Genomic DNA, 19951 nt, shown 5'->3' with positions numbered 1-19951 from the left:
CCTCCTTCCTCTCGTGACCCCGCTTCCCGGCTAAGGACGGCTGGGAAGGACGTGCTGTAGTGGGCCCGCCAGGCCCAGAAAAGGACAGGCATTTTGGGATTGCCAAGACGAGGGAGCCGGCTCAGAGCGGCCAAGGAACTGCCGCGGAGTCACACAGCCCAAGGCGGGACTTGGCGCGTGGACCGGCCGCTGGGTCCCTACCGCCCCCCACCTCAAGATTTGGCCCCGAGCCCGGCCTTGGGCCTGTGAACAGCCCTTGGCCATGGGCCCTGCCCCCGTCCTTCCTCCCCCCCACACACTCAGAACTCAGCCCTTCTTTGTGTTAAATAGAAACCTCTTTATTCTAAGTATTGTACATTCCTTAATATATTGGATCTGGGCCAGACCTTGAGGTGAGGGGGGAAGGGGGGGCTGGGATATTTCTGTAGCGCCTTCCAAAACGCCACCCAACCACACTGGGCTTGGGGGGTGGGGGTGGTGAGGGAGTGCTAGGAATGGGCTGTGTGACCTTGGGAAAGTCTTTTTTACTTCTAGCCTCCATTTCTCTTCTGCACCAGGGGTTCTGTGGGGTGAGACAAGATCTCTAAGGATCCTTCTGGGGTCTGGGCTCCCGGGCAGGAAGTCAGGAGAGGGGCATACGGCTGGACATTCTCTCAGCAGCAAAGAAGGTGGGGGCACTGAGGCAAGGGGGCTGTAGGCGAGGGTCTCAGAGTTGGGCCCGGGGTCGTGATGGAGACAGAGGTCGAGGCCGAGGCAGGCAGGCCAAGCCAGGCCTGGACAGCCGGGAGACAGGGAGGCGGCCCAGGAGGTGAGGGAGGCCAAGGCAGAAAGGCGGGCGGGGGACGGGGATGTCCACAAAGAAGGCACGGTCCCGACAGGGCGACAGGGCTCCCCCGTCAGACAGTTCCAGGTCCCGGGCCACGGCCAGGATCTCGTGGCGGGCAGCTGCATTGTGGAGGCCACGGATGTCAAGGAGAGCCGCCACATGCTTCCGCCTGGGGACAGAGGAACGGACAGGTTCATGGGGGGTTCTCAGCTCCAGACAGGTGCTCAGCCCAGCTGTGGACTCTACGGGACCCCCTCTGCCCATTTAAGAACCTGCCTCAGACACAATCCCCCAGAACCTTCAGCGCACACTCAACTCAGGAGCTCCAGAACCAGGCTTGGTTCTGGGGCCCTGCACCAGCTCCCCTCGAACACCTCACCACCAATCAACCATTTCCAAAGCCTCACACTCACGATCAATTCCAGGACCCTCAGCTCCAAACCCAGTGCTGGAATCTCACCTTCACCCCAGTCTCAACTCCTGATTCAAATAACCTTCTGTCTTTACCCCCAGCTTAGCTCAGAAAACTTCCCCTAAATTTCCATTCTGGCACGCTCATCCCTATTTGAGCTCTGGACTCTACAACAAACCCTTAACTTCATCTTCACTTTCATCCACTCAAATCTAGCTTGGAAGAGTTCACCACATTCCTATCTAACTCTCAACTCACCCCAAGACCAAGTCTGGAGCCCTCTCCAGCACTGCGGTTGTAGAACTCTTATCAAAACTCAATTCAAGAGCTCTCAAACTAGACCCCATTCCAGAACCTTCAATCCCACATTTAGCTTGGGAACACTCACTCTACCCCCCACCTCCGACCCATTCCCAGAATCACCCTCAACCAAAATTCCAATATCCCAATCAATATTCACCTTGGAGACCAATCTCAAAACCAACTCTACAACCCCAAAGCAAACACCCTGGAACCTTCTCTTTCATCCCCACTCAGCTCGAGATCACTGACCCAAAACTCAACTCCAGAACCACCACCATATTTGAACTCAAGATCTAGAACTCAATATTCACTTCCAGAACGTTCTTCTCAAGCAAAGCTCTGGGGCCTTTGCCACCACTTTCAACTCAGCTCAGGGTCTTCACCTTCCCAAAGCATCCCAGATTTGGCATCCCTACCACAATCCCAGTTCCAAAACACCCAAAATGTGGCTAAAGAGCCTTCAGCCTCATCCCAGCACCAAAATCACGGTCCCCAAACCCAGCTGTGGAACTGCTACTCTCAGTCCTGAAACATGGCTCCAGGCCCCCAACCCGAGATTCAAAATAGGAAACCTCAACCCACCAGGAGTGCTGGAACATCTGCCCCCATAAAACTCCAGTACTCTTGTGCCTTCCCAAGGCCATGAGCCCCACACCCCAGAACCAGAACCTTCTATCAGTCCTGAATCAGTGCTAGAATCCTCAGCCTCAACCCCAAACCCTAAACTCTAGAACCTCAAATTGGCTCATGTCATACTCCCTGATTGTGTGTGGTTTTGTCTCTCTGGATGAAAAATGTCTATGCCTGGATAGCATTTCAGGACTCAGGGGTGCTACTGCTGCTGCCACCCCCACCCTACCCCTTAATCCAGCATTCACAAAAGGTGTAGCCTTACTGGGCAGGTACACAGGCTTTGGAGCCAGCCTGCTGTCTGGGTTCAGATCCAAGTTTTCCCACTTGCTAGCTGAGACATTCAGGACAAGCTACTTACTTTCTGCATGTTTCCACAGGAAAGACATTTCCACACGGGAGACATTAAATAAATTAATTGGTGAAGCACTTAGCACAGTGCTGGGCATTACTTGCCTATGTTACATTTTCTAAAAATAATTAAGAAAGGTCAGGACTGACATAAGGACTGAGTGAACAAGAGCTGCTATTGTTACTGCTGTCACCCTTGCTGGAGATGATGATAATGATGAGGGATCCAAGCAAAATCCTATAAAGAAAGTACTATTATCCCCGGGTAACAGAGGAAGAAACTAAGGCTCAGAGAGGACCACAGGGAAAGGAATGGTTCCATCAGGATTGGAACTGCGCCTGCCGCGGTCCCTGTGCGTGTGCGCCCGCGTGCCCGTTCGTGTCCCCGTGTCCCCCGCGACTCCCCCGCAGAGCCGGCCCTTCCTGCTGCCTCTGGGCGGCCCGCGCCCCCCTGCCCTGGACTTCCTGTGGCCGCCTGTTTGTTTGCGAGCCCCGGTGGCGGCGGCGGCAGGAGAAGGAGGGAAATCGAATCAATAATGCCCTGGTTCCCGCAGGAAACGGCCGTCAGACACGCTCGCCGCCTCCCTCCCTCGCCCGGGGGGCAGGAAACGCAGGGACGGATGCCAGGCCCCGCCGGGAGACCTTGGGCAGGCGGCGGGGCGGGCGGGGAGGGCCGGGCCCGCCCGGGCAAGCTCTCACCTGATGTCTGGGTAGTCCCGCACCAGCACCCCCACCTCCACCTGGATGCTGGGCGTGTCTTCCAGCTGCAGGACTTCGGCCAAATGGGGCACCACGGCGTCCAGCCACGAGGCCTGCGACTCCTGCGGGGGAGGGGACCCGGCTCACTCTCCCGCCCCATCACGCCCCCCTGTGGCCACCACTACCACCAAATCACCCGCTCCCCAGCCCAAGCCTTCGGGCAATTCCCTTGGCCCTCCTTGCCTAAATTTCCCCACTTGTAAAACGGGGGCAAGGGACACTTTCGCCGGAGGTTATGTGGAGTCTTATGAAATCTTAAGAAAACTCCATAATCCACTCTTAGTTTTGCAGATAACTTGGGGCTTGTGACACCACCACCACTCAAAAAAAACGCATGTTTGCAAAATGATACGGTTGAGGAAACTGGCAAAGTGTATTCTTTGTACTGTTTCTCACAACCACATGCAAATCTGCAGCTATCTCAATAAATTAAAAAACAAAAACAAAGTACTCCAAAAACTCCAGAGTAGAAACCCCTGAAACTGGGGCTAGTGAGTGAAACCCTCCCAGCCTTGCTGACCGCCCCTAGCTACAAATTCGATATGGTCATTTGAAATCCTTGGGTTCGGAAATCCTAGGATTCAGGAGTTTCTGTAGCGTTCAGCTTCTGTTCGTGCAAATATTAATAGCTCACGTTTCTGGAGTGTTAACTCCGGCGCCAGGTACTGCCCTAAGCACTTTACTGAATTAATTTATTTAATCCCCACAACATGGCTAGGGTGCATTTTTATCTTCACTCTGCAGCGGAGGAAACTGAGGGCAGGCACCCAACGGAGCGCTCTCACGCAGTGAGCGAGCGGTTTATCTGCGCAAAGGAGCCGCGCCTGGAAGTGACACGGCTTGCTATTGTTTTTCTTGGAAGCTGGCTCTTGGAAAGTTGGGTGAGGGTGTTATTCTAGGCTCCCGCCCCCGCCGCCGGCTTTCGAGTCCCGGGATTCTCGGAAGCCCAAGTTTCCCCTAGTTGCGGAGGGCGCCCCCGCCCGGCACTGACCAGCCGCCTGAACAGCCTTTGGAGCTGCGCCGCGTCTTCCCGGAGCCTCCCGGCCACGCGGCTGCGGGTCCGCGTCGAGCGGCAGCGCAGGCGTCCGCGGAGCAGGGGCTTCACGTACTCCACCAGCGCTCGCCGGTGCAGCTCAGCCACCAGCACCTGGGGTGGGGTTGGGGGAGGGGGCGAATGGGAGGGGTAAGCCGCGCCCCACCGCCCCCCAACGGAACCCCTCTCCCTCCCCCAACCCCCTCCTCGTCCCCAACCCCAGACCCCCCCACTCTCAGCGGGCGACCCCCGTCTTGCCCGACGATGCCCTCCCTCGCCCCATCACCCTCCCGCGGATCCCCGGCTTCCCGACCCCAAAGGTTGCCCCACTCCAGCCCTCTCTCTATTCCCCGGAGCTCCGCCTCCCGCCTCCCAGCGGCCCCAACCCTTTCAGCACCCTCTTTCCCGCCCTGCACCCCAGTTCCCCCGTGGGCACGCCTCCCCTCCCCCCAGCGGTCTCTCTCCCGCAGCCCTGGGCTCGGGTTCCCCGACCCCAGGCGCACCTGGTAAGGCTCGTCCTGCATCCTGCGCAGGGCCAGGGCCTGGGCGCCCAGCGTGCTCAGGACGCCGTCCAGGGCCTCGGGGCTGCTCAGCCACTTGCGGCGCATTAGCTTGTTGAAGTGAGGCTGGTGGGACAGAGGTGGGCTCAGCGCACTCCTCTCTTCCACCCTCTTTCTTCACTAACCACCACCCCACCCCACCCCACTCCAGGTTAATCCAGCCTGAAGGCCTGTCCGGCACTGAACAGGGCTCGGGGGTTCTGAGGACACAGTGGGGACCTGGACAGCTGCCACCACCCTTAGAGTGTGATAACACCCCGTGGTCAAGGCTGAGATGAGTGTTTGGGGAGCCCAGAGGGACGCCCCACCCGGCCTGGAGGAGGGCATAGGGGAGCAGAGAGGGGTGGTGGCTCAGGCTGAAGGGAAAAGGAAAGGAAGTTTCTAATTTCAGATGGGCGTGGCCGGACGAGGACCAGAAGGCAGGGCGGTGTGGCTGGCAAATCCCCCTACAAAATCCACAGGGTCCAGTGCAAAACACAAACAGGGACCCCCTTGTTCAAAATGTATTAAAAGCGTCAAGATGGCAGAGTGGGGCTTTAAGCCAAGGGCAGGGTCCTTCTGAGCTGTCCAAGCAGCCCCACAGGTCACAGACCCACGATGCTGGTTCCACGTGGGGTGCGGGAGTGGAGAGGTGAAGCTGGTCTGACGGGCAGGACCTCCTGGGCTGCAGAGAGGAGCCTGGACTTGCTCCCCGGCCTCCGAGGACCCGCGGTGGGCTTCTTAGCAGGGGAGAGGCGGGGTCAGGTCTGTGACTGACTGAGAAGGACCGGAGGGGGCAAGACTGTGGCAGAAAGCAGGGAGGAGGCTGGGGTGGGGGTGGGGGGTAGGCGGTGGCAAGGTGGGGTCTGGGAAAGGGCAAGGGAGAAGTCATAGGATGTCACCGCCTGCCTTTGAAGAGCTGACATTCCAATGGGAGACATAGTTTTTTAAAAGTTTAAAAAAAAAAAAGGAAAGATATGGTGAGGCAGGTGGCAGTGTTTTGGAGACAAATATAGCAGGGAGAGGAGAGGGAGTATGGGGGCTCCTATTTTAAATAGGGTGGTCAGGGAAGTTCTCACTGAAAAGGTGCTATTTGAGTAAATATTTAAGTGAGGTGAGAGAGGGTGCTCTGCAGATTGTGGATATCTGGGGAACAGTGTCCAGGCAGAAGGAACAGCAAGTGAGAAGGCCCTGAGGCTGGAATGTGCCTGCCCTGTTCAAAGAGCAGCAAAGAGGCTAGTGTAGCTGGAGTAGACTGAGCGAGGGGGAGAGTGGGAGGAGATGAGGTCAGAGAGGGGAGGGGACAGATCATGCAGGGCCTTGTGGGTCACGGTGAGGCCCTTGGCATTGACCCTGAGCTGGGTGGAAGCCATGGGAGGCTTCAGAGCAGAGGAGGAATGAGAGCTTGGTCGGATCATGTGTCACAGCCAGGGACACACACACCCCCCACCCTGTACTCCCACCATCCTCTCCAAACGCTCTCATCCACTCGAACCGAGCCCCTTGGCCATGCCCAGAGGCCCAGAGATGAGTGACTTGGGCTTCAGGGCCTGGGGCAAACTGGGCAGGGATTTGGGGGACCCTGAGGGGAGGAGCTCCATCCAAACCCCAGGCCCTCCTCCTGCTAGGCCCTCTCAGACCCTTTTCCCCCACCTGTTTCTCCCAGCACCCCCATCTGCTACACCCCCACACACACCCAAAGAGCCCAACCACGGCCCTAACCACCACCGCAGTCCCTCCTCCCTCCTCCCCACCACTTTCTGAACATTGAGTCCTGAGCCTGAGGGGAACTGGGGGGCACTCTTGTCCTGGCACTGGCCGCAGCCCTGGCCCCCTCCTGCACTCACCTGCAGCTCCTGGAACAGCAGGTCTGCCAGGACGCGATGGCACAGCCGGGTCACACGGTCCAGAGCACTGGCTGCTGCCTCCCGAGCCGGCTCGCTTTCCAGGGTCCCCACCCGGGCCAGACGCTCGGCCAGGGCTCTGCAGGGTCAGAGGAGCCCAAAGTCAAGGAACCCCGAAATCCCAGCCCACCTGCCTGGACCTGTCTTCCCTTAGGGGACCCAATTCCGTGGGGACCCAGGGATGACAGGTCATGATAGAGGAGCTGGGAAAAGCCAGAGACATTGGGAGAAGGTTTGGGGGGAGGGGGCAGTGAGATATCTTAGGGGATGTCTTGCAGGGCAGGGGAATATCTCAGGGGGTGGGAGACATTAAGGAGGTCATGAACTGTCTAGACGAATGGGAAATACTGGGAGCAAAGAAATGTCAGGGAACAGGGGATTTCTGGAGGACTGAGGGATAGCTGGGGGCAGGGGAATATCAGGGAGTCTCTAGGGTACGTTGGGTCTCAGTTTCTTTCGGTGCTTTTCTGGATGAGAGTGGGGAGTTCGGAGGCTCACTCAAAACATTAGTGGTTTTGGCATTGTAAAAACCCGGGGTCCCATACTTCTGTAACTGTAAAGCTTTACGCTTCCAATTTTCTGTAATTGTAGCAATCTATGATTCTCCGATGCTGAAGGGGGCATCACCTGGTTCCAGTCTTGTGGAGGCCAATTTGGCAGTTTCTGTCCGAATTGCAAACAATGGGCCCTTGACCGCAGGGGACAAGTCTGCTGCTGGGAATGTGTCACCCAAATTCCCCCATTTAAGGGAGATATCACAGGCACAAGACTATTCTCTGCAAAAGGATGGAACCAAATGCCCATCTGGGGATGGGCTAAATAAATGATGTTGCATCCAAACAGGGGAGCACGGTTCAAACATTAAAACAGAACACGGATGGGCGGGCCACAGTGCCCCAGTGGCAGAGCTCTCACCTGCGATGCCAGAGACCCGGGTTCAATTCCTGGTGCCTGCCCACGTATTAAAAAATAATAATAAAAACATGTCTTAAAAAAAAAATACAGAACATGGAAACTCTTCGTGCACTGATAGTGAAAGATCCCCAAACTGGCAAGGGGAAAAGGGTAGAAGTGTGTACTGTATTCTACCATGTGTCTGCTTTTAAAAAAGGAAATTGAGGGATATATATGCACATATTTAAATATATTTTCATGTATTTGTAAAAGTATATTTATATATGCTCATGCATTTAATATGTATAAATAAGTGTATATGTAACATGTGTATATACGCATATGATACATATATATACACAGTTATTTGCACATATTTCCTTGTAAATGTCTAAAACAATCCTGCAAAAATATGGGAGGAACTGGTAATAGAAACCTTCTCAGAGGTGGGATATCTGGGAGGAAGGGAGAGTTGTCACTGTGGGCCCTTTTGCATGTTTTGAATTTTGGACCAGGTGAATACATTACCAAAGTTTAAATGCAATCAAAATCCGGTTAAGAAAAAAAAAAAAACAGAGAAAATCCGGGCTCCTTAGACTCTTGGAATCTGGCTTCTAAACTTCTATAATTCAACCCCTCTCCTGTTCTGATGATTCTGTAACTCCTTCTCCCGCCAGGGTTCTTTCTAGGACTCCTGGATTCTATGCCCCCATGGGATCGGAACCCCCTGGTCACACACACTGGGAGGGGCTCTCACCGCAGGGGGGGCCCGCAGTTGACCAGGGCGATGGTTCTGCTGACGTAGACATCGGCAGGCAGTTCCCGGACCCCCGGGTTCTCGTGAAATCGCTCCACGCGCTGCTGGAAGCTGGTGAGAGGGGGGGAGAGGGCACCGCAGATGGCAGCCAGCTGGGCAAGGGCCCTTGCTGGACATTTAGCCCACCCAAGCCTGTGATCTCCCCTGGGACACTCCTGCCCTGACCCGTTTCATTCCCCCACCTCCACCCCCCAACCCCCCACCCCTGCTGGATCCCGGGTCCCGAGGTCCCCCTGGACCCACACCCCTGCCGTCCCGCCATACCTCTGCAGGAACTCCGCCAGCCCCCCCAGGCAGCAGTGGGCCATCCGCTCTCCGAAGTCCTGGCTGATGCGGGGCGCCCGCTCTGTGTGCTCTTCCAGCAGCTGGGAGGTCCGGGGAGACAAGAAGGAGTTGGGGGGAGGCGATGTCTCACTGTCTCACCCCGACACTGCCTGGTTGCTCCCCCTCCCTCCTGCCCGCCCCCTACCTCACACACATCCTGTGCCAGCCTGCTGGGTGGGTCCTCAAGGCCCCCCCAGCGCTCCTCATCCTCCTGGAGTACTCGAAGCAGGGCTGCCCGCGTCTGAGCCTGGAGTGGAGAGATCAGGGGAGAGAGGCAGGAGTTGGTGGCTGCCTGGGGGTCTCTCTCGCTCTCTTTGTACACCCTTATCCCCTCTGTCTCAGCCCCCAAGGAGTCTATCAATGAGCTCGTAGCCAAGATCAGGCAGGGTGACGCTGGAGTGGGAGACTGGGCCAGAAAACTTCCACACCCCCTTCTTGTCCTAAGCCTATATGATATTGTACTTCAAGGTTCCCCCATCTAACAGCCAGAGGAGGTTTAAGGTCTGTGGTTTCATTCTTTGATGGTTCCAAGACTCTGCTCTCAGGTTCTGCAAACACAATTCAAGATCCTCAGACCATGACTCAAAAATGCCAAGGGTCTGGGATTCTCTGATCAAGGGTTTGTCTTCCATCAGATGGGTCTGAGGATCTTGGCTTCTAAGATCCTAGAGGCTCTTGGATTGCAAACCCTGGTTGATTTCCAGGGGTGGGGCAGGGACCGGCATTTGGGAAGAAAACACCGCCACGGGCAGCCTGGGCGTTTCTGCCTGGCGCTGGTTCTGCGTGACGGTGCGTGCAACCGGGCAGGTTACTGACCACTCTCACCATCAGCCCTGCCTGGGGGATGCTCTGAGGCCACACTTTGAGGCTTTGAGCTGCGGTTCTGTGACTAACTTTCTCTCACTCTAAGACTTGAATTGTCAGCATGCATTACCCCTTTCCTGAGTGTCTATGCCAGGCCCGGTGGTGTCACACTTCAATGTCCCCTGGACAGGGCTTTGAGACAGAACTTGGAAATTCACAGAAGGGAAGGGGAGGAGGGGAGAGGGCCCCTCCACATCCACCGTGACCCACCCCCCTTCCCCTGCCAGACCGCCTCCCTTTCCTGAACGGCCCATGCCAAGCCCCAGTTACCTTGACATCGGTGACGCACTCATCCTCCAACCCCCGCAGGGTGCCGGGGGACAGAAGGGGTCCCAGCTCCCCATTCTCCAGGGAGACCATGTCCACCAGTGCTAGGACCTCTCTGAGGGTGGAAGGGAGAGACCGGGAGGTCTGGGCGGGGTGGGGGCAGGACCCATCCCCAGCCCTTCAGACCACTGTGAGTGACCCGGGTCCCCTCCCTTCCTCTCCCCGGGCCGGATTTGCTCATCCCTCAGAGAAAATCTTTGGAACTGTCACTCCCTGGCTCCAGCTCTCTGAGTCAGCTACCTGATGGATGACGTCCGGGCAAGACGTCGGGGGGTCAGGTCCAGGCTTGACTACCTGCCACCGGGCCTCACCCACCAACTGGCATCATCAGACAGAAGCTTCTTTCCACCTCCACTCCAAGTCCTTGCCACCTCCTGGATCCAGCCCTGACTCTCTTCCTTCCACTCCACTGCATGCTCCAACTTGCGTGGTGTCATCCCCCACCCCAACCCACGCACACCCCAGGCTTTTGTTCGTGGCAGTTCTCAGCCAGAAACATCATTTCCCTGTCAAGTTAGACTTAACTCATATTCCACCACTCCAGGAAGCTTTCCAGTCTCCTTATCCTGCCTCAATCCCCCCTGGGTGACATGAGAGCACCCATCATCGTGTTTTCAAGTGGGATCTCTGTGGCTAATATGGGTTGCACTCTTCTTCTGGGGACAGAAGAAGGTTGTGTTTGAGGAACCCGCCCCCCTCCCATGTCCCCCCCACTCTCCAACATGTGGTTTGGGGATGGCTAACTCCCTTTTCCCTGGAGCTAGGTATATGGCCCAGTCCTGGCTAAACCCCATATTACATTGCCAGGTAACAGGAATAGTTATGTTTTAGGATTCAAAGGCTCAGTGGTTATATGGGATTCTAGGACTGGGAGGGTCAGCCGTGCTGGGGCTCTAGATGCCAAGACTGTAGAATTCAAGGGGCCAAGGGCACTCCATCCTAAAATGGGAAGGACAATTACGCCAAGGCTCTAGGACCCAGAGAGGGAAGGAGGCTAAAGCTTCGAAGGGTCATGGTACTCAGTTCTAGGATCTAAAGTGTCAGCAACTGGAAAGTTCTCAGATTGGGGGAGTCAGCAGCGCTGATGCCCAGGGATCATGAGAGATCCTAGGATTCCAAGGGTCCCCCGTGCTGAGGCCCTAGGCCTGGAATTCGGTGGTGCTAAGATGTTAGAATCCAGACTGCCAACTGCTCTGAGGTTCTAAAATTGGAAGAACCAATTCTGCAAAAGTTTCAGGAAGGCAGGCTGGAGAGTGCTAAAATTCTAGGTTTGTATTGGTCGTACAGTTCTAGGTTTGGAGGGTCAGATGTCCCAAGAGCCTTAGGATCCGAAGAGTCTGGGGCGGGGGATTGGGGGAGGCGGGGGGTGTTCTGGTGCTTTGCTCCCCCTGAGGGAAGCCAGTCCCAAGGCGGGGCGGGCCGGGGCCGGCCCCAGCTCACCTGGGATACACCTGGTTGTGCCAGTGCAGCAGCGCGTAGCGGTCGGCCAGCGGCAGCCTCCGGCGGGCGGCCGCCCCCAGCCACTCGGCCAGAGCGCCGTGGTAGCCGCGCAGGTAGACGCCGAAGGCGCCCAGGCCCGCGGGGTAGGCGGGCGCCAGGCGGCCCCGCACCACGCCCATGTCCTCCAGCAGCCGCGCCCGTAACGCCTCGAGCTGCCCGACCAGGCCCCCGGGCGCCCCGGGCGCCGCCGCCTCCAGGCGCTCCCGCGCCGCGCGTGCCACGGCCTCGGCCCAACGGGCGCGCAGCCTGCGGGCCGCCCCGGAGCCCCGGCGCCCGTCGGCCGCCTCCTCCTGCACCAACACCTGGCCCAGCTGCGCCACGGCGCCCACCCCGGCGCCCGAGCCGGGCCCGGGGTCCGCCAGCGTCTCGCGCACCAGCGCCCACAGCTCGCGCTGCAGGGCCTCATACAGCAGCGCCACGTCCCGCGCCCGGCGGCCCCCGCCCGCGCCCTCGGCCTTGGGTGGGCCGGGAGCGCCGCCCCCCGACGCCGCCAGCTCTTCGGCCTCCAGCTCCAAGATGTGTTCGTCGGCTCGGGCCAGCTCGCGCTTTTGAATCAAGCTCAGGATCTCCAACACTGTCGGGGCAAGGCGGGGCGTCAGCGGGCAGGAGATGAGCCGCGGGCTGTGTGCATGGGGTCGGGAGATAATGGGCAGGAGTGAGGGGATGCGGGAAGAGGGTTGGGAAGAGGGAAAGGTGCGGGGGCAGATAGAGGTGTCAGGGCTAAAGGGGAGAGTCGGGGGAAGGAGAGAACACAAAGGAGTGTCAGGAATGGGGCATGGTTGTGTAGAACCGGTGAGGGAGGAGAGGTGGGGAAGTCTAAGTGGGGGGGGGGGGAGATCAGGAGGGAGGTAGTGGGGATCAAAGGTGGAAGAGGACAGAATGGAGGGAGGAGGGAATAAGGGAAGGGGAGGGGAAGAAGTGAAGGAAGGGAAGAGGGTCAGGTGTTGATGAGGGGAGGAGTGGAGGGGAAAAGGATAGAGAGAGATTCAGGAAGTGGGGAAGTAAGTCAGAGGCCAAGGGGGGTGAGGGGTTGGAAGATTGAGAAGAGAGAGGAAGATGAGAAAGGGGTAGGGGAGACCCGGAAGGGACAGACAGGCTTGGGGAGGGAAGAGGAGGCTTGAGTGAGGAGGGAAGGGGAGTCTGAATATGGGGAAGAGGTCAAAGACAAGATGGGATCCCCAGATAAGGAAGAGGAAGATGAGTGTCAGAGAGTGGGGAGGTCGGGGAAGCGGACCCGGGAAAGGGTTGGGGAAGGAGGGAGAAGGTTAAGGGGATATGAGACAGGGGTCAGGAGATGGAGGAGGGTGTCAGGGAGGAGGTTAGGGAATGAAGGGGGTTAGAGGAGTGGGGGGAGGGGGTGGGGCAATGTGAGCCAGGGGAGGAGGGAGAGCTGGAAAGAGCCAGTAGGCTAGTGGGCAGTGTGGAGGCTTGGAGGTGGGGTGAGGCTGTCAAGACCAGAAGTGGGGTCTTTGCGGGGGGGGGGGGGGGAGGGGGCTGTGAGATAGCTGTAGGGGTGATCTGGCAGAGTTCAAACTCCCCAGGGAAAGGTAGTCATGGCTTGGGAGGCCTCTGAGAGAAGGCAGAGGGAGGGTCTCAGTGGCCCAGGGTTACCCCTGACACCTCCTCCCCCCAACCCCCCCACCCCCCCCACCCCGCTTCCTCCCTGGCAGAGAAACTATTTCCTGGCCAGCGCTATTTCTGCCCATCCGTTTCCAGAAGGCGGGAGCCCGTCACCCCCTCCTCACCTCCTTGCAGTGCCCTCCCAGTCCCCAGGGAGCTGGGGCTGAAATAGCCTCCGGCCAGGATGCAGAGGGCATCAGAGGACACAGAAAGGGCTCCCCCCAGGGCCCCAAGGCTGGGGCAGGGGCCCTGAGGGGGAGGACCAGGAGCAGGAAAGGGGGGAATGGAGATAAAGATAGAGTTGGGGATGGGATCGAAATAAAGTTGGGGGTGGACAGGCTTGGGAATGGGATTTCAGTGATGATATGGGGAGGGGACTGGATATAGGTGAGGAAGGGATGAAGCCGATGGTTAGGGCTAAGGGACTTTAAATTAGGATGAGGTTGGGTCTGGAACTGGTGGAAGGGTGGAAATGGGAAGAGCATTGGAAATGATATCAGGATTTGGGTAGGGATGGGGCTGGAGACATGAATGGAGATGAGTGTACAGGAAAGTTGAGGATATAGTGAAGGTTCATGTGGGTTTAAAGATGAACATGAGGATTTGGGGATGGGAATGTGGATGGAGTTGAAGATAGAGTTGAAAATGGAGTAGCATCAAGGATGGAGACGGAGATTGAGGATGGGATTGGGACAGAAACTGGGTGCTGGGGAGGGACTAGGATGGGAAAGGGACTACATAAGGAGGTTGGAGAGAGGGATGGGGTGAAGGTAGATGCTGTGGTGGTTTGAGGAAGCTGGTTAGGAGCAAGACTGAAGAGGGGAAAGGAATTGAAGTTGGATTTGGGGGTGGGAGTAGAGTAGAGGGATGGGACATGGGATGGGACTGGGGTTGAGGTTGTCATGTCGTCGGACAAAGAATGATGGGGTGTGGAGAAGAGGGTGGGTTGTGGATGGTGGAGATGGATGGTGGGGTTGGACTTGGATTGAGGATGGAGAGAGAAAAGGCATTGAAGAAGTCATTGGAGGTTTAGGTGGGAGTGGGGTTGGTAGATGGAATAGCGATAACTTTGGGGGGGTGAAGGTAGAGGCTGAGGATGGGACTGGGTTTGAAGATGAAGCTGAAAGTGGAGATGGGAGATGGGTTTTAGGATTGGAATGGAATTAGGGTTGGGGCTCCCTAGGGTGGAAATGGAAAAGGTGCAGGGATTTGGGATGAAGGAGGAGACTGAGGATAGGGTTGGGTAGAAGTTTGGGGCTACAGTTGGGGGGCTGGAGCTAGGAATCTAGTAGAGTAGGGAGGTTAGATAAAGAGGGAAATAATGTTGAAAGTGGGATGCTGGAGATGGGAATGAAAATTAAGTTTGAGGTTGAAGAGGGAAAGAAGGATAAGATTGGGGATGGGTTGTGGATTGGAGATGGGACCAAATGGGATTAGCCTGGCTTCAGTCATGAGGATGAGGTTGAAGCTGGCAGGTGGAGAGAGGGATTGGGACTGGGATAGGGATGGGTTAGAGCCGTGTACGGCGGTTAGAGATAGAAATTGGAGGTGCCAGTGGGGATAGGATCCCAGGAGGAGGCTGGGTGGAAGTCAAGCATGAAAACGGAGGATGGCCCAGGTCTGGAGATGGAAACGGTGCTCTGGCTCCCCCATGGCCAGGGCTCCTCCTCCCCCCGACTCACCTGACAATGGCTCCTTCACCTTTGGGGGCTCTGGGACCTTGGGCGGGGGCTCGGGCGCTGCCTCGCCTGCTGGTACCACCCTCTCGGCCAGCGATGCGTGCTGGGGCTTGGACCCGCGCCCCAGTCTCAGGAAGGCCAGTCTCCGGGCAGCCTCCCCAGCAGCCTCTTCATCGCCCTGGGCTCGCATTCCCTGAAGCCGGGTCAGGAGACCAAAATCTGCCGAGCTCCTCCGGAGTCCTGGCGCCAGCACCCGGCCCAGGAAGGAGCGGGGCTGCTCCGTCCCAGGGCTGCCGGCCCGCCGGCCCGGGGCCCATCCCAGCCGGAAGGAAGCCAGGCCTGCCAGCTTCTCCAGGGTAGCACGGCGGCGGCAAGATGCTCCATTGGGCAGGGCCCCCAGCTCCCCGGTCTCCTCTTCTCCCAGCCCTGGAGCCTCCTCAAAGGGATTCCGAGAGGACCTGAGGGGCAGCGTCCCTGCCCGGGGAAACTTAGAGTCCGCCATCCCCAGGCTCTTCAGGATGGGCATTTTGATCAGCGGGAATCTGGGAGGAGATAGACAATAATGACCATTGATGGTTGTGTCATCGATGCTGCTATGTTCTTGTGCTTATGTGTGTGTGTGTGTGCACCAGCACCAGCCGGACACTTACGGACGCCTTGAACTTCACAGTCCTGTGAGGGGAGGACTGTCAACTCTGTTTTGCAGATGAAGAAACTAGCTCAGAAGGGCAAAGGCATGCACCCAGGGTCTCACAGTGATGCTGGGATGGAGGCGGGATTTATACCCAAGTTTATCTGATTGCAGACACCGGATCCTTTCCCCTGAGCCTCTTGTGTTCAGACCCTTCCTCCACCTGGCTCCTGCCCGGCTCCTGCCCGGCTCCTGCCCCAGCACAAAGGAACAGTGTGCCCCGGGGGTTCAGATCTTAGTTGGCCTTCCTATTCCATGAGGAGATGGGCTCAGAGAGGGCAAGTGTCTCCTCCAAGGCAGCACAGCCAGCCAGAGGCAGAGACTACGTGGGGACCCAGGCCCCACCATCTACCAGACTTCCAAACTGGACACCTGGGCACCTGTCCCTACTCCTTTGTCTCCCTCATATCCCCTGTCTGATTAGTCCCCGTCACCTCTATCTCATTCATTCCTTCAGCAAACACTTCTGGGAAATATCCCTATTGGGCAAATCCATAGAGACAGAAAGCAGATGAGTGGTAGCCAAGAGCTGGGGGGAGGTAAGGAAATGGGAATGACCACTTAGTGGGTGCTGGGCTTCCTTGTGGGGTGATGAAAATGGAACCAGATAGTGGTGATGGTTGCACAACCTTATGTTTATACTAAAAGCCACTGAAATGTACACTTTAGAATGGCTTAAAGGGTAAATTTAATGTTATGTGTATTCACAATAAAAAAAAAAAAGTACCGGGCATTTGCCCTGGGTCCAGCCTTGTGCAGGCACTAGGGACACAGCAGTGGCCAGGGCAGACCGAATCACAGCTGCCTGAGTCCTGCCCATTCCATCTCCTAAGTCGCTGTGGCCTGCTGTCTCTTGTCTCCTCCCTACCCCTCCCCATGGCCCTTACTCCAGCCCAAGTCACCAACCACTTCCCAGCCTCCTCCAGCCCACCTTTGAGGTTCTTGTTAAAGCACAAACCTGATCTAGACCTGCCCCTGCTCCCTGCTCCTAACTCTTCCTGGCTCCCCAGTGCCCTCGCCCCAGGCCCCTTGCCCCAGCCTGCATGACCTGGCAACTGCCCACTTCAATAGATCCATCTTTTCTCCTCCTCCTCTGTGGTCCAAACTCCTCTGGCTTTCAGCATCTGCTTATCCCTTTACCTGGAGTCCTGTTTTCTGTGCTTCACACTCCAAAACCCCCAATGTCTCCTCCTCCAAGAAGCCCTCCCTGAACTCCAGGCAGGGTCAGACGCCCACTCTGGGCATCCTAAGGCTCCCCCATCCCAGCCGTCTCCAGCCTGGGCTGTCATTGTCTGGGGATGGACTGGAAGCCTCACAAGGGCAGGGTTCCTGCTGTGTGTCCCCAGCACCCAGCACAGTCCAGGCACAGGGCGGGCGCTCAGGGACTAGGCGCTAAACAGGAAACACAGGAAGGAAGGAAGAAGGCAGGACATTTCATCCCTTGGGAGGGGAGGAGGAGTGAAGAGACAAGTCAGAGTTGGGGAGATCAGTAGACTCCCCTTGCCACTAGGGGTTTCTCCCAGTGGCATGGAGAGCCATGGAACGGTTCCTTTGAAAATTAGTAAACATTCCAAATGTTGGAAAAGTACAGAAAACTAACTTAATGAACATACCTGTGCCTTATATCCAGCTACATCTAATGCTAATATTTGCTCTATTTGCTTCAGGCTTTTTGTTGTTGTTTTTGCCTCCAGATTCCCTCTAAACATCTCTATTCCTTCTAAACCTCTCCCGAGGAAACCAGCCTCTGGAACTTGCTGTCCATCTGTCCCAGCACATTTTTATCCTATGCCTACATAGCCTTATATCCAGAAATAATATCTTGTCTTAGAAGGCTTCAAACTTTATATAAATGGCATCATACTTCTTATATCTTGCAGTGTGCTTTATTTGGGGGAGGGGGGATGGCTCACGTTATCCCTGTGAGCTCTGTCCGTGTCTACCCACAAAATGGTCATTCATTTCTCTTTTAGGTGCCGCATAATATTCCGTTGTATGACTGTGCCAAAATTGTGCACATAAATTGTCAGATGTTCCCGTGTTCTCCTACCACTGGGCAAGTACATTGCATTGAACTGTGACAGGGTTCAGGGCAGGCGTGGGCTCAGGCAGAACCATGCAGCCTTGTGGGGGGGTGGGGGAATGGAAGGAGACCTGGGGAGAGGAAGGACACCCTGAGATTAGAGGACCCTGGAGGTGGCTGGGCCGAGGGCAAGTGCATTACTTTCTATGGAGAGAAGCCCCCCCTTTCTGCCTCTCCCACTTCAGCCTCTAGAACTCAGATGTTGTTTCCCTACCCTCCTGCTCTTAGAACTTCTCCCAGCCCCCTCCAGGCTCCATGGTCCCCTGTCCCCCAGGCAGGCCATCACCATGGCAGCCCCTTCCTGGGGCCCCCCATGGCTGTATGTGCAAGTGATACCCCCCCCATCTGCACATACACCGTCCGTCCATACACTGACATCTTTCTCCTTCCAAACTGATTCCCACACGTCTCACCTCCCAAATGGCTCCACCGTCCCCCTAAACTGGCCCCATCTCCCCACCTGCAAATCGGAGTCTCCAGTTTCCCTCCAAATGAAGTCAACATTGGCGAGACTGGGTATGACATTCCCCCAAACAGCTCCAACATCCCCACCTCCCCAAAACCGGACCCACCCACCCCAAAGTATCTGCAACTCCCCCGAACTTGGCTGTCACATCTTTCCAAAATGGGCCCCACGTCTTTCCCCTTCCTGGCCCCAACATCCCCCTCTGCAAACTAGATCCGACATCCTGCCCCCTCCAGCCCCCTCAAAGGCCTCCCGGTGCCCATCCCCTGACTCACTTCCCAGGCAGCCACAAGCCCCCAGCCTCCTGGCTCCAGGATGTCTTGGCCACCAGAGCTTCCCTCTCTGGGCCCCTCCTGCTCTTCCTCGCTGCCAACCTCTTCCCCCAAGCCTCATTCCCTCCGCCGCAGCCCTGGCCTCTCTTTTCAGAAGTCATCAGCTCTAGTTCTCAGTGTCCGCATCAGAGAACTGTCCTTACAAATCGTGTGTGTGTGTGTGTGTGTGTGTGTGTGCATGCGTGTGTCCCCAGCCCAGCTCCAACCCACTACAACCATATCCACCAGTCCTTGCCCCCAAACCCAGTTCATTTGCCCCCAAACCCAATTCCGTCATCAGCCCTGCCCCAGCCCATCCGCATCTCCTGCTCCATTTCCATCCCAATCCTTGTCCCCATCTCCCATCTCCCAGACCCGTCTCTTGGGGGTGGCACAAAGCTCTTGATTTCTCCCCATCTCAGTCTTCCCAGCCGGACTCAGAGGCCATCAGACCCAAGGACATTGCATCTCTCCTCTACCTTGGTGCTTCCAAGATGTCCACGGCTCCAGCGCAGCCTCTCTGGGCCCCAGAGACCCCAGCACATCTGCCCCACCCCTGGCCTCCTGCTCCCGCCTCCTTTCCACCCTCCTGCCCTGGTGCCCCCCAAAACTCAAGCCGCCGCAGATTCTCTTTTGCCCCCAGACGCTCCTGAGTTCAAGGCACAGTTTTCATCAACTGTGGTGCAGCCCAATTCTGGGATGTACCTCTGCCCTCCACCCCCCACCGAGGATTCCTGCGGGGGGGGGGAGCGTTACTCTTGCCCCCCTCCCCACAAGGCGCTCACCTCTGTCACAAGTGCCTCCGTCCCTGTCCCTGCCGCTGTCCTGTCCCGAGGCTGCTTTGGCTGAGACTGCTGAGAGCTTGGATCTGGGGGGGGGGGGGTGCTTGGAGGAGGACAATTTCCTGTCAGGAAACCCCTCCCTCTCTGGGGCCAGGGGCCGGGAAGGACTCATTATCTGTCTGCCCTTTTAGGCCAGGCTGCGGTTGAGCCGGGAAGGACATGTCTCCAGGCCTGTCCCACCCTCATGTCTCCAGGCCGGAATTGCTCCCCCCACAGCGGCCCGCTCTTCACACTTCCCAAGGTGAAAACAGCATCCTGGGTGCCCCAGGGAGATACCCCAGGCTGGACACGGGCCCAGAGCTGCTCTCCAGGCTGCACAAACCCAGAGGCCTGGGAATGAGAACCCAGAAGTACAGCCCTGTCTCAGGGGCTCCCTACTGTGGAATGAAGAAATGGAAGAAGGGTCTGTAGACCCCAGAGGCTGAGACCAGGGCTCCATGGGGTGACACAGAACACGGTTTAGGAATTGCAACGCTCCTTTGCCTAACAACCCCTACCCCAGGGCCTTTGCAAAGCCTGCTCCTTCTTATTATTGACCAGGTCTCAGCTCCAGCAACTCCCCGTCAGCGAGGCCTTTCCCAGCCCGCCTAGGAGACCAGGTCATCTGCTCTTCATTCCCCTCTCTCCCAGAAACCAGACCTTGATTTGTCAATCCTTGACAGCACTTTTCATAATCTGAAATTCTCTGCCTTGTAGATTTTTCTCACTTCCTTACTAGCATATAAATTCAGCAAAGCAAACTTTGTCCATTTTGTTCATCTTTGTATCCCCAGATT

At 56.9% G+C, this 19951-nt stretch overlaps 1 protein-coding gene across 1 annotated transcript; it reads right to left on the bottom strand.

Moving 5' to 3' along the window:
* Window positions 1-325: 325 nt before the first annotated feature.
* On the bottom strand, window positions 326-19198 carry EXOC3L2 (exocyst complex component 3 like 2). The gene is made up of 12 exons (XM_077131452.1): window positions 19119-19198; window positions 14786-15324; window positions 11424-12057; window positions 9927-10038; window positions 8938-9039; window positions 8733-8833; window positions 8409-8519; window positions 6701-6836; window positions 4818-4940; window positions 4273-4428; window positions 3222-3343; window positions 326-995 (listed from the first exon to the last, which is right to left on the bottom strand). Exons 2-12 carry the CDS (start codon window positions 15306-15308, stop codon window positions 707-709), a joined length of 2409 nt encoding a protein of 802 aa, XP_076987567.1. The 5' UTR covers window positions 15309-15324; window positions 19119-19198; the 3' UTR covers window positions 326-706.
* Between the last annotated feature and the right edge of the window lie 753 nt (window positions 19199-19951).

This window comes from Tamandua tetradactyla, chromosome 16 (assembly GCF_023851605.1).
Source record: "Tamandua tetradactyla isolate mTamTet1 chromosome 16, mTamTet1.pri, whole genome shotgun sequence".
Classification (NCBI taxonomy): Eukaryota; Metazoa; Chordata; class Mammalia; order Pilosa; family Myrmecophagidae; genus Tamandua; species Tamandua tetradactyla.
This window is presented reverse-complemented; position numbering and strand designations above follow the sequence as displayed.